Source organism: Struthio camelus, unplaced genomic scaffold (assembly GCF_040807025.1).
Source record: "Struthio camelus isolate bStrCam1 unplaced genomic scaffold, bStrCam1.hap1 HAP1_SCAFFOLD_279, whole genome shotgun sequence".
NCBI lineage: Eukaryota > Metazoa > Chordata > Aves > Struthioniformes > Struthionidae > Struthio > Struthio camelus.
Window position 1 is genome coordinate 2,899 of NW_027182698.1, and position 12,026 is coordinate 14,924.

The following is a 12,026-nucleotide window of genomic DNA, read 5'->3' on the forward strand; positions in this document are numbered from 1 at the left end:
GGGCAGATGAAGAGATCAGTGGAGTCAGTGCCTCTCATCTTGGGAATTTCTTCTTGTTTACAGCAGAAGTGTGGCCTCTGGGGCTACAGATTTACCCTCTCTCTGCCAGGCTATCGGCAGGTAGTTGCATCTGTCAGACTTCTAAGAAGTCCTACACGTGCTGCCTGGAGCAGTTAATTTTTGCTTTCAGTTGTTGTGTTGGTTCCCTCCTGGTGCTGTTTGTGACAAAAACCCCATCAGGCCAACTGAGTAGCACTGCAGAGATGCAACCCTTTTTTCTCTTCCCTGACAGAGGGGAGAGGGCCAGGGAAAATAGCTCCATCTGAGACAGGCTCCAGCCTGTCTCGGAGCACCAAAGCTTTGTGTTGCAGAGAGATCAGGAGCTCAGCCAGATGACTCCTTCAGGCAGAGAGCAGTTCCACCTCCCTGGCCAGCAGCAGCCCTGTCCAGCTCTGGTGGAGCATTTCTGGAGAGCAGTGGGCTGAGCTGGGTCTGGAGCTTCCATATGCCGGGCAGGTTGGTTGCAAGGGAGGGACCGTGACACAGTTTTTAATAAGGGACCGCTCAAGTGTTGTGTGCTGATTTAGACTGGTCTGCAAGATAGGTCTGCCCAGAGACGAGGAAGAAGGGGCAGAAAAAGGGTGGGATCCCTGCTGCCCCCCCCAGCTGAACTAGGTGATGCCCAAGAGCCTGATGTGGCGCCAGCATCCCCCCCGTCCTGCTGATGGGAGTGCATAGCACAGTGCTGCTGCCCATTCCCGCGCAGCGGCTGCAGGGCTGTGGACTCTCGCGCCTTTGGCTAGCCATGTCTCTTAGCACCCAGACTCCTTGCCTGTGAGTTCAGGTGCTGTCTGTTAAAGGAAGCGCACGCATGGTTTGGAAAGAAAAAGTCTCTGACCTTAATGAATTGGCAGGAGCTGGTGCCTTAGTAAGTTAAGGGAAATCTTCAAACATGGGAGCCTGGGATTTTCAAAAATATTCCTGGCTTTATAAAGTGTCTTTCCACAGATCTGCTGCAACTGTCTTTGTGGGAGTTACGCTCCTCAAACCTGTGGGCTCTTTTGCAACTCCTGCCCTGCCCTCTTGCTGCTTTTTCTTTTAAAAATGAAGGTTGAAAAACAGGAGACTGATCCCCTCCCCCGTACCAAAGGCACACGAAAGCCAGATGTCCGTTCTCAGCTGCCCACTACTGCCCTGAGGAAGGGAATAATTAAGGCAGATAATTATTTCTGAGATAAAGCACTCACCCAAAAGCTTGTTAGACTATTCGTCATCACCCAGATCTGGAGATGCAGAGACAGCAAGGCTCAGCGTGCTGAGAGCAATGGGGATATGTGCTGAACAGTGATTGTGTTTCACTTTCCCTCTCCTTTCCTCTTTTGGCTGGAAATATTTGTCCTGCTCAGAAGGCTTTTCGTTCACCTGCAGCCAGGAGTCACTGAATCGCAAAATGAAATGCCATTAAAACAGGAGGTGGCTTAGAAAAGCTGAGCTCACGCAGGCGGGGAGAAGTAAAGCCATGAGGTTTGTAGCTCACCAGTCACATGTGGCTCCTTCGCAGAGACAGGGAGGACAGAGTTTCTGTGAGAAGCCTCATTCACAGAGGTTTCCCCTTGGGACTTTCCAGAGTGCATTTACCAGTCCGCTGCTAGACGGTTCTCATACATAGCAGCAGCATAAAGTCATCAGAGAATTTACTTGTTTGCAAATTTTCTATCCAGCTCTCAGAGGACTCAAGTTCCAGGGCCCCAGGCCTGTTTTACAGAAGAGAGGCGAATCCTTGTGAGGACTGAGTGGCAGAGACAGAGGATGCTGCGTAAGGCAGCAGGGCGCGTTGCTCTTCCCGCTTGGGGAAGTACCGTGTGCTGTTTCAGGCCAGATCCTGCTGCGAGCTCTGTAGGCGTGAAATCTACTGCAGCGGCCAGTGCTCCATCTATGGGTTATCCCTTGCAGCACCTTCTTGCTGCGCTACCTGCCCTGGCCCAGCTGAGCAGGGTTTCTGTGGCTGGCTGGCTGGGCAAGGCTTCTAAATGCCAAGGAAATCATCCTTCTGACGGGAACTGAAGCGTCTGCCAGGGACAAGGCCAGGACAAAAGTGCAGGTAATCACCAGGAACCGTTGTCCACTTTGGGCAGCTGCCAGGGCTGTTCCCCAGAAAGGCTGACTTGCCTTAACTGGACATGGCAAAGCCCCCAGGAGGAAGTCACCTCCTTCCCCCAGCCTGTGCAATGCAATTAATGTTATGTAATTGGCTTAGCCATCTGGTGCCACCCCATAGCCTCCCTGCACCCGGCCAGCACAGGGTGTTCCAGCTTGCCCCCAGCTCCATCACCTGCCTGCACATTGTCAGGAGAGGATGGTCTCCCCGCTGGACCAGATTCCCAGCATCTCCCAGAGACTGCAGCTGCTGTCTGCGAGGGCTCATCGTCTCCTAGGTCTGCGGGGTAAAGCCTTAAGATTGTGCAACTCTGGCTCTGCAGGGAAGGGTCCTGCAGAGGCTGAACAACAGTGTTTCACAGCTTGTTTGGGTCTTCCAGGTTCCGCTTCCAGCTCAGGAGAGAAATGGGGGCCAGCAGGCTGGAGAACAGAGAGCTCCAAAATTTTAATCCCCATTGATGACGCTGGTCATATTGCTTAGCTTCTGTCTGTCTGCTGCTTGGAATGAAGACAATCTCTTCCTCCTGCCGGGAGATTGACTTTTGCAAGGTTTGTAAAGTTATCCAGCTGCATTTCCTCTGTGGAAGGACTGTGGTTCCAAACTGTTGCTAGATCTGACTGAGGAATTTCTGAATTTGAAGTAGTTGTGGGTTTTTTTTTTTTCCCCAATTTACTTTCAATGTGAAACTCTTAAGACCTGGCTGGGAAGTTAAGCTCTGACCCATCCAACCATAAGCAAATGGTGGGAATTTAGAAGTGCTGGGAATGCCTGGCAAATGGAATAGGAGTGAGAGGTTTGTACTGCTAATTATCAGTAATGGCAATTCAGTTAGGTCCCTGGCCTTTATTACGGAGGAAGAGCATTCTTGTAAGTAAGCCACGTAGCCTCCTTGCGAGAGACTGCAGTCCAAGTGCTGTATGTTTGTACCCTTCTGATTCCCTTGAGAAAGTCTGGAGCGCTTTGAAGGCTTTCCCTAGAGAGGAATTGCTTCACAGGAAGGCAGCACCCCACGGAGGGAGCTTGGCAGCCATTTAACACCCTAGTGTAGAAGGTGAAGAAGCAGTATCACACTGAAACTTCTGGGGAAATGCAAATAACAGGGTTCTGGTTTGTGTGGGGCTCCAACAGCCCCGGGAGAGTCTCATGGCCCTTTCAAGACAGGGTGTCTCTTTCCAGGACTCAAAAGAGCCAGTGCAGGAAGGCTGTGCTGGCCCCATCATCCGTCAGGGTGAGAACTGATGACTCCACTAGGTCGCTCTAATGGCTCGTCGCGGCCTGGAGGGGCCCTTCTCCAGCCATCCCTTTCCTTGCACCAGCCCTGGCACACATCTCACCCTACTTACTGTTTTTTTTCTGCCAGCTCAGCTCCCTGAACTTGCTCACTTTGTATCATGCTTCTCTGTCTCTAATGCTGGCATAAAATCTGTCTCCGTTTTGAAATGGCTGGGCAAGGTTAGACACAGGCAAGCTAGTCTGTTATTATTGTCATAGGAGATATCTGCCCCTGTGAGACAGAAGGTGGCAGACGGCTTACCAAGCTATGCTGAGCAGGCCTAGGCTTACCACAGTTCCCGCAGACAGTGCTAACGAAGGTGCTGCTGAGACGGCGAGCTCTTGGGGAAGGAAACGCGAGCCAGACCCCAAGGGGAGAGGAGTTTCAGGGTGCAATGCTGCAGAGGCTGCGGTGCCTGGGGATTCTCCCAGCTTGCTGAGGCTCCTGCCCCCGGCCCCCGATGCTGTTTGCGTTTCTGAGTAGCACTTTGGGTCTCATCCAACTTCCCTTTCTATGAAAAACTATATTAAAACAAACATCACCTTTTCAAGTGGGTGGAACGTGATCCCCAGACAATGTGCTGAGGCTCTCTTGACGTCACTAAGGCAAGCAAGGGATTTGGGTCTGTTTTCCATCAATGAAACTCTTTAAAAAAAAATCACTTCAGACAGGGGGGCTGTCATTAGTGAATGGCCTGCCACCCCCCCCCTCACCACCCCCCCCACAGCAATCACGCAGGATGACAAGCTCAGGAGCCTCATCTTCTGAGGATTTATGCTGTGCTTTACTAATCCCCTCCCGAGCCCCCGTGTTGCCTCCTGCCCAGATGGTGGCTCAGCTCTGTGCAAACAAGTGTGTTTATGGGCTAGTGAAAAAGTCCGGAGTTCACGTAGGGCTCAGCCGATGCCCCGAGCCCTCGGGGCAGCCGCAGGCTAGGTGTTACGGTCTGGGTGTGTTGGCCCACGCATGTTTCTGAGCTAAGCGAGAGGGCTGTGACCTCCGTGCTGAAGCCCATGTTTTGTGGCTGCCATCTGCCTGCCGTGCTGAGCAGGAGGTAACACTGCGTACCCTCTCCTGAGAAGGCAGGCATCTCAGGGCATTGATACCTGCTCCTAAGGCCAGTAAGGCAGTTTCCTCATCGCTGCAGAGCCTGAAAATCCTGCTCCCGCTTCTCAGAGAATTTGCAAGCCGTTTTCTTTCACAACAATTTTGTTTCCTTGCTGCATGGTTTCTGGTGGGAGGAAGAGAAAGCGACTTCAACTTAAAATATTATTGCCCTTAGGGCTTGCCCTGCAACTTAATAACATCACCATGAAATCACCCTTCGTGGCGTCACTGTTCCCTTCCCAGCAGCAGCCTGCATCGCTGCCTCAGCAGGACGCACTGTCAGACTTGAAATCTCCTCTGTGCTCCTTGTATGCTGCTTGGCACCAATCTGTCTGCTCTTCCTTGTTCTGCTACAGCCATGAAACGCTATTAGCAGCAATAGCACTGGCAATGTTTTTACTTCCCCCTTGGATAGTTTTAACAACAGCCTGCCGGCCTGGGCCAGAGGTCTCCTGGTGAGACTCTGGCAAACACATCGGCACCTTTTGCCATTGCAGCCAGCATCTGCCAGGGGTGGGGTGTCCCAACAGCACTGTGGGTGACCGCTTGGACTTTGTTGCCCCAGATGAGCTCTCCTCTACCCTGGGAGCAGCAGAGGCATCTGAGCAGAGGCCACGTGTCACAGCTCGGCATGGGGAGTTCAGACCCTCTGCCTGAAGCTGGCTGTGGCAAAGGACGCTCCCCTGCTCTCCAATCAATCAAAATAACCCCCCACTTTTTGTTCCCGTGTGGCAGGATCCCTCACCGGAGAGGGCACAGAGCCCTGAGCTAGGCCCCTCCACCCAGATCAGCCATGGTGCTTCCCGTCACCGGCAGCAACATGGAGCTGCAGCAGGACGACAGCCTCTGCATGCACAACAACATGGGCAGCTGGCGGATGAAGCACGAGGAGCCTCGAGGTCGGAGGAACTCTATTCCCCCCGTGCAGACTCCCACAGCCAAGCACATGCTGGCCTACCTACCTCGGCCACCGACAGACACCAGCAGATACGGCACCTTCCCTCAGAAGGTAAGGTCGCTTTGATGCCGTGGGTAGTCACTTCTGTCACTCGTCACCGGGTGCAGAGCCCTCTCCAGCACACGAGATGAGGACTGTCTGCCTGTCTCCCTAGACAGTCCTGGCGGCTTGTTGCCTGCAGTGGGTGTGAGAGCAGATGGTCAGGCCAGCCGGGTGCTGCGGGTCTCCCTGTAGCTGGGAGGACTGCGTTAGTCCCAGGGGATAAGACTAACAAAGAGGACAAAAGGAAATGATTTAACACTGATTGGCTCCTTTCTTTTGCAGCCTGAAATCCCAGCCTTTTCTGTGGTTCTAGCGGAAGACAGCCGACAGCAAGCAGGCTCCGAACCTGCAAAGAGAAGTGCCCTCGTATCAAACTACCTTCCCCTGCCCTGCAGCACCAACACCCCCAACAACCAGTTGCTCCTTCAGAGCCGGGTGAGCGTAACGGACCCCGAGGCCCTCCTGCCCACCAAGCACCGGCCCAGTGTCTTCATCAACACTGAAGAACTGCCCACGTACCATCGAGCATCGTGCCACGACCCCCCTCCTCCACTGCGGGACATCAACACCCGGTGGTACCCACAACACGCGCTCAGCGTGCCAAACATCCCCAGCTCGGCACGGAGCAAAACACTGACCCGGAGCATCGTCTCCATCCCCACTGCAGAGAAGTTGCACAGCCGGCGCTGCAAACTCATCGATGATGACCGGCAGTTCAGTCTAGCAAGCAAGCAGCAACGCCAGCGTTACGTGACCAAAATGGGCAAGTGTCAGGTGAACCTGGGCAACATCCAGGAGAAAAAGAGGTTCTTGTCTGATATTTTCACCACCCTCGTGGACCTCAAGTACCGCTGGTTCCTCTTTGTTTTCATGATGTGCTATATTGCTACCTGGGTTGTCTTTGGTGTCATTTATTTCTTTGATGCTTGGATAAGGGGTGACGTCAGCCACATCGGCGATCCGGAGTGGAAAGCATGTATCGAGAACGTGGACAATTTCATATCTGCCTTACTCTTCTCTGTGGAAAGTCAGAGGACCATTGGCTATGGCTCCAGGATCGTGACAGCCAACTGCCCTGAGGGTGTCATTTTGCTCATGGTGCAGTCCATCATTGGGTCCATGATCGATGCCCTTATGGTGGGATGCATGTTTGTCAAGATCTCCAGGCCCAAGAAACGTGCGCAGACCTTAATCTTCAGCAAAAACTGTGTCATCTCCCACCGGGACGAGAAACTCTGCCTGATGTTCCGTATTGGGGACCTCCGGGATAGCCACATGGTAGATGCAAAAATAAGAGCTAAATTGATCAAATCCAGACAGACCAAAGAAGGGGAGTTCATCCCCTTAGAGCAGTCAGAGCTGAACCTGGGCTATGACACAGGAGAGGACAGACTGTTCCTGGTTGAGCCCCAAATCATCTGCCACGTGATCAATCAGCACAGCCCCTTCTGGGAAATGTCGGCAGAGTCACTGAAAAGGGAGCAGTTTGAAATCATCATAATCCTTGAGGGCATTGTGGAAGCCACAGGTGAGCGCTGTGGAGGATCCGGGCAGGCCTTGGGGGATAGTTCATTTCCCAGATCTGCAAGTAATGACCATTTGCAAGACACGAGGCACTGAACAGGCGTAGCACTCTTCAGGTCTTGCTTCCTCTCCCCTTGGGCAAAGGACCCGTGATCCCTATGCCCTGCGGATTTTATTTGAGAGAGAAGTGTGCTATAAGCAAAGGGCCTGCCGGCTGTTGGCAATGACTCCTTCAGAGATTGTGGAGAGGCACGTGCATCCCCCAGTGCTGCACGAGAGCTTGGGGAGGGAGGAAAGTGCACTTGTAGTATCTCCTATGGAGGAGTGTGTCTCTCTGGAGAGAAACTGAACCATGTTCGGAAAAAATCCTCCTGCTTTCTGATGCAATCACGCCCTTTCCAAAAACAAACAGGCACTGCTCCCCCCTAGACCCCAGAAGTTTTCCCTTTGCAGAGGCAGCAAGTTCATTTCTGTCCCCTAGTGAGGACAAAGAGAATCCATCTCTGCTATTTGCCTACAAAATATTAATCAGGAGTTATCCGGAGTCCCGCTAAGCACCGTCATCTCGTGCTCATCCCAAGAGCAGAAGCAGACTCTCCCCAGCAGGTTGTTCACTAGGGTTTTCTCTTTCCTGCTGCCCAGTGCCCAGATCAGTCCCGTTTATCTCATTTTGACTTCTACAGTGCCACGGGTCAGAGTGCCAGTTAGTAAACCCGGGTTTGAGTCACATATCCCAGAAACACGTATCTCAAAGCGTACTCCAAAACTGGTTCCTCTCTAGAGATGTTACTCAGAGGCAGAACAGGAACTGGAATTTGCCAGAGCAGGATACATCGTAGATACTGATTACTCCAGTATCTGATCCCTGAGGCTGGGCAGACAAAAAAAATGCGCTACAGTTCGAACCATTCCCACAGTGAATTCTTACCCAGCCCTCTTTAGTCAGTGGGTGACATTCTGGGCTATACTTTTTGCTTTTCCTTTTGACAGCATGATAACATTTACTGGGCCAAACTCTCAACCTTTCCTTGCTGCAGGGATGACGTGTCAAGCCCGCACCTCTTACACTGAAGACGAGATCCTTTGGGGATACCGTTTTGAACCCTGCATGTCCCTGGAGAAAGGAGCCTTCCAGGTAGACTATAGCAGATTTGAAATGACATTTGAGGTGCAGACACCAGTGGTGAGTGCAAAAGAGATGCATGAAATGAAAGAGTTGGAGTGCCAGGACCACTCCACGCTGAGCTTGTACTGGGACCATCTGCTGCACCCCTGTGTTTCAGCGGAGCTGAACGATAACCTGCAAGGCGCCGGGCCCAGTGAGGAAGCTCTAGGCCGACTGAGCATCCGCAGCATCATGGAGGAGGAAAGGAGCACCCAATTCCAGAACCAGGGTGCTGCTGTCTGAGCAGCTCCCTAGGAGGGGGGGGCGACAGGAGACGGCTTAGCAACTGTCTTCGCGTTTCAAGGACTGTCGTGGGGTGGGACAGAACCAGAGGGGGAAGCGCTGCTCCTCCTCAGCCAACGTACACACGCTCACCGGACCTCGACAGCCGGCCGCAGGCTAGCTCTGGTGCGGCGGTGTCTTTTGCACTACGCCTGCCCGTCGCAGGCGCTCGCTTACATGTGACTTTAATACAACCTTGCTGCTAAGGAGGCAGCCACGATACAGGAACCCTGTGGCTTCACGTTTCCGAGTCCAGCCTTAGGGAAAACACCTCAGTACCAGCAGCTCGCTTCAGGCAGTGAACCTCATAACCAAGTGCTTGCTGGCATAACAGAGCGCTTGAGGATGAGACATCAGTGCAAGGGGTTAAATTTAGGGCTCCTGAATCTAAAAGTCCCTGTTTGTGCTGCCTGGGCAAGAGGCCTGTAGAAAGCCCCCAGCCCCGCAGAGAGGGGGCAGAACCACACTGTGGCGATGTGGGGCCAGGGACCAGAACTGTTACAAAACACTGCAAACTCGTGGTGCTCCCCCCGTCCCCCGGTATGCCAGGTCTGTCCCTCTGGTTGAACTCATGCTGTTACCAGGCCATGCACGTTCTTCGTGTACTGCAGGCACCCAGAGCTGGGGCCCCCATAGAAGTGTCTCACACTGCCAGTGCCATATTGGACCCTTCCTCTGCATGAGGCGACCCCCTCTTCCTTCGAGTAGCCCACATCCCCGAGCCGTCTCCTAAATCCAGCCTGTATCTCCAGCAACGACTGCAGCTAAGTGGCATTATTTTTGCAAAGCTCTGTTTTTGTAACAAGGAACATAAGGTCCAAACAACAAAAGATTAAAATCTCTTCGCTAAAAAAAAGAAAAAAAATAAAAAGCAAAAAAACCCACAGCGATGGCTTGTTCGTACAATTATTTTCGGGTGCAACTCAAGCTGTGTTTAGCTGCAGAGCTTCTGAGGAGCAAAGTGAGGCTGCGCCCCAGAGGGGACCCTCTTCTGGCAGCGGCGTCTGCCCAGAGAGGCGGCGCCGCGGGGGGCGCGAGCCCCGCTCCGGCCTGCGGCCAGCAGCAGCAGCGCGAGCTCTGCAGCAGCGGGCCCGGGGCCGCAGCAGCCTCGGCGGCGCGCGCGGCTGCCCCGGCGTACCCGTGGGGTGGGTCGGGGCTCGGACGCCAGGACGTCTCTGCCGCGCCGGCCGCAGCAGAGGCGCGTGCGGCGCCTGGTGCCGAAGGAGGCGGCGAGGGTTGTCGTGCTGTGCGCGTCCCGCGTCCGCCTGCGAGGCGCCGCCGCGGCCGGCCCTGGCGGCGCGGGCCGGGCTGCCGGGCCGGAGCACCGCGCGGGCGCCTGGCCGTGGAGCGCGGCAGCGGGCCAAGCGGGACGGGGGGACGGTGACGGCGCTAGCGGCAGGGAGCGAGGGGCAGCGCCCCATCCGCAGGCGCAGGAGCGAGCGGGGACGCGGTCGGGGGCCGCGGCCGCCCGCGGCGAGACCGGCCCCGGGGCCCTGCGGCCGCTGCAACGGCTGCGCCTGCCCACGGCTGCCCCGGCCCCGCGCACAAGGCGCGCGCCGCACCGCACGGGGCCCGGCGGCCCCCGGAGCGACCCTGCACCGGGAGACGGCGGACAGCGCGGCACCGGCTTGGGGATGGGGGCGGCGGGGAGACCCCGGGGTCCCGGCGCCGCGTGGCACCGGCGGCGGTGGAAGCTGAGATGCGCTCACCACCGCCCCAGAGCCCCCCCGTTGCCCCCAGACCCCCCCAACAGACCCTGGCTGCATACAGACTCACAGAACAACCACGGTTGGAAGGGACCTCTGGAGATCATCTAGTCCAACCTCCCTGTTCAAGCAGGGTCACCTAGAGCGCATTGCCCAGGATCGCATCCAGGTGGGTTTTCAATATCTCCAGGGAAGGAGACTCCACCACCTCTCTGGGCAACCTGTGCCAGTGCTCTGTCACCCTCACAGTGAAGAAGTTTTTTCTCAGGTTCAGACAGACCTTCCTGTGTTTCAGTTTCTGCCCATTGCCTCTTGTCCTCTCACTTGGCACCACGGAGAAGAGACTGGCCCCATCCTCTTGACACTCCGCCTTCAGATACTTGTACACGTTGATGAGATCCCCTCTCAGTCTTCTCTTCTCCAGGCTGAACAGGCCCAGCTCTTGCAGCCTTTCTTCCTAGGAGAGATGCTCCAGCCCTCTAATCATCTTGGTAGCCCTCCGCTGGACTCTCTCCAGGAGTGCCATGTCTCTCTTGTAGTGGGGAGCCCAGAACTGGACACAGTACTCCAGGGGAGGCCTCCGCAGGGCTGAGGAGAGGGGCAGGATCACCTCCCTCCACCTGCTGGCAACACTCTGCCTAATGCAGCCCAGCACACCATTGGCCTTCTTGGCCACAGGGGCACACTGCTGGCTCATGTTTAACTTGTCCACCAGGACTCCCAGGTCCTTCTCGCCAGAGCTACTTCCCAGCAGGTCAACCCCCAGCCTGTTCCTCCCTAGGTGCAGGACCCTGCCCTTGCCTTTGTTGAACTTCAGGAGGTTCCTCTCCGCCCACCTCTCCAGCCTGTCCAGGTCCCCCTGAATGGTAGCACAGTCTTCTGGTGTGTCAGCCAATCCCCCCAGTTTAGTATCATCAGCAAACTTGCTGAGGGTGCACTCTGTCCCTTCCTCCAGGTCATCGATGAATATATTGAACAAGACTGGGCCCAGGACTGACCCCTGGGGGACACCACCAGCTACAAGCCTCCAACTTGACTCTGCACCACTGACCACAACCTCTGAGCCCTGCCATCCAGCCAGTTCTCAAGCCACCTCACTGTCCACTTATCCAACCCACACCTCCTGAGTTTACCTGCGAGGATGTGATGGGAGACAGTGTCAAAAGCCTTGCTGAAGTCCAGGGACACAACATCCCCTGCTCTCCCCTCATCTACCCAGCCGGTCATCCCATCCTAGAAGGCTAGCACATTGGTCAAGCATGATTTCCCTTTGGTGAATCCATGCTGACTACTCCTGATCACCTTCTTGTCCTCCAGATGCTTAGAGATGGCCTCCAGGATCAGCTGTTCCATCACCTTTCTAGGGATGGAGGTGAGGCTGACAGGCCTGTAGTTGCCTGGCTCCTCCTCCTTGCCCTTTTTGAAGGCTGTGGTAATGTTTGCTTTCTTCCAGTCCTCAGGCATCTCTCCTGTTCTCCGGGACCTTTCCAAGACAATGGAGAGTGGCCTAGCAATGATGTCCACCAGCTCCCTCAGCACTCGGGGGTGCATCCCATCAGGGCCATGGATTTGTGGATGTCAGGTTTGCACAAAGGATGTCTAACCCGCTCTGCGTCAAACAAGGGTGAGCCTACCCCACCACTGCCCCAGAGACCCCCCCCCCGTTGCCCGCACACCCCCCCGACAGCCTCTGGCCCCACACCGCTGCCCCAGAGACCTCCCCCATCAGCCCCTTGTCTCCCTTTTGTGTTTGTGTGGTTATCAATGGTTGTTCAGCACAGCGGTGGTGCAATGGGTCATGATACGGCTGT

The 12,026-nt window shown here is 55.1% G+C and overlaps 1 protein-coding gene across 2 annotated transcripts; it reads left to right on the top strand.

The window, feature by feature from the left end:
- The first annotated feature begins 1,519 nt into the window (after positions 1-1,519).
- LOC104141013 (G protein-activated inward rectifier potassium channel 4-like) lies at positions 1,520-9,357 on the top strand. 2 transcript variants are annotated; one of them, XM_068929396.1, is made up of 5 exons: positions 1,520-2,101; positions 2,279-2,706; positions 5,274-5,547; positions 5,821-7,066; positions 8,100-9,357. In XM_068929396.1, exons 3-5 carry the CDS (start codon positions 5,332-5,334, stop codon positions 8,468-8,470), a joined length of 1,833 nt encoding a protein of 610 aa, XP_068785497.1. In that variant the 5' UTR covers positions 1,520-2,101; positions 2,279-2,706; positions 5,274-5,331; the 3' UTR covers positions 8,471-9,357. The 2 variants fall into 2 exon arrangements, with proteins under 2 accessions (XP_068785497.1, XP_009668387.2); XM_009670092.2 differs by lacking the exons at positions 1,520-2,101; positions 2,279-2,706 and adding an exon at positions 4,324-4,485.
- The last annotated feature ends 2,669 nt before the right edge of the window (positions 9,358-12,026 follow it).

Coding starts and splice junctions, on each gene's coding strand:
- LOC104141013 (XM_068929396.1), top strand. CDS start 5,332: ATGGTGCTTCCCGTCACCGGCAGCAACATGGAGCTGCAGCAGGACGAC. Junction 5,548..5,820: donor ACGGCACCTTCCCTCAGAAG/GTAAGGTCGCTT, acceptor TTTCTTTTGCAG/CCTGAAATCCCAGCCTTTTC. Junction 7,067..8,099: donor GGGCATTGTGGAAGCCACAG/GTGAGCGCTGTG, acceptor TCCTTGCTGCAG/GGATGACGTGTCAAGCCCGC.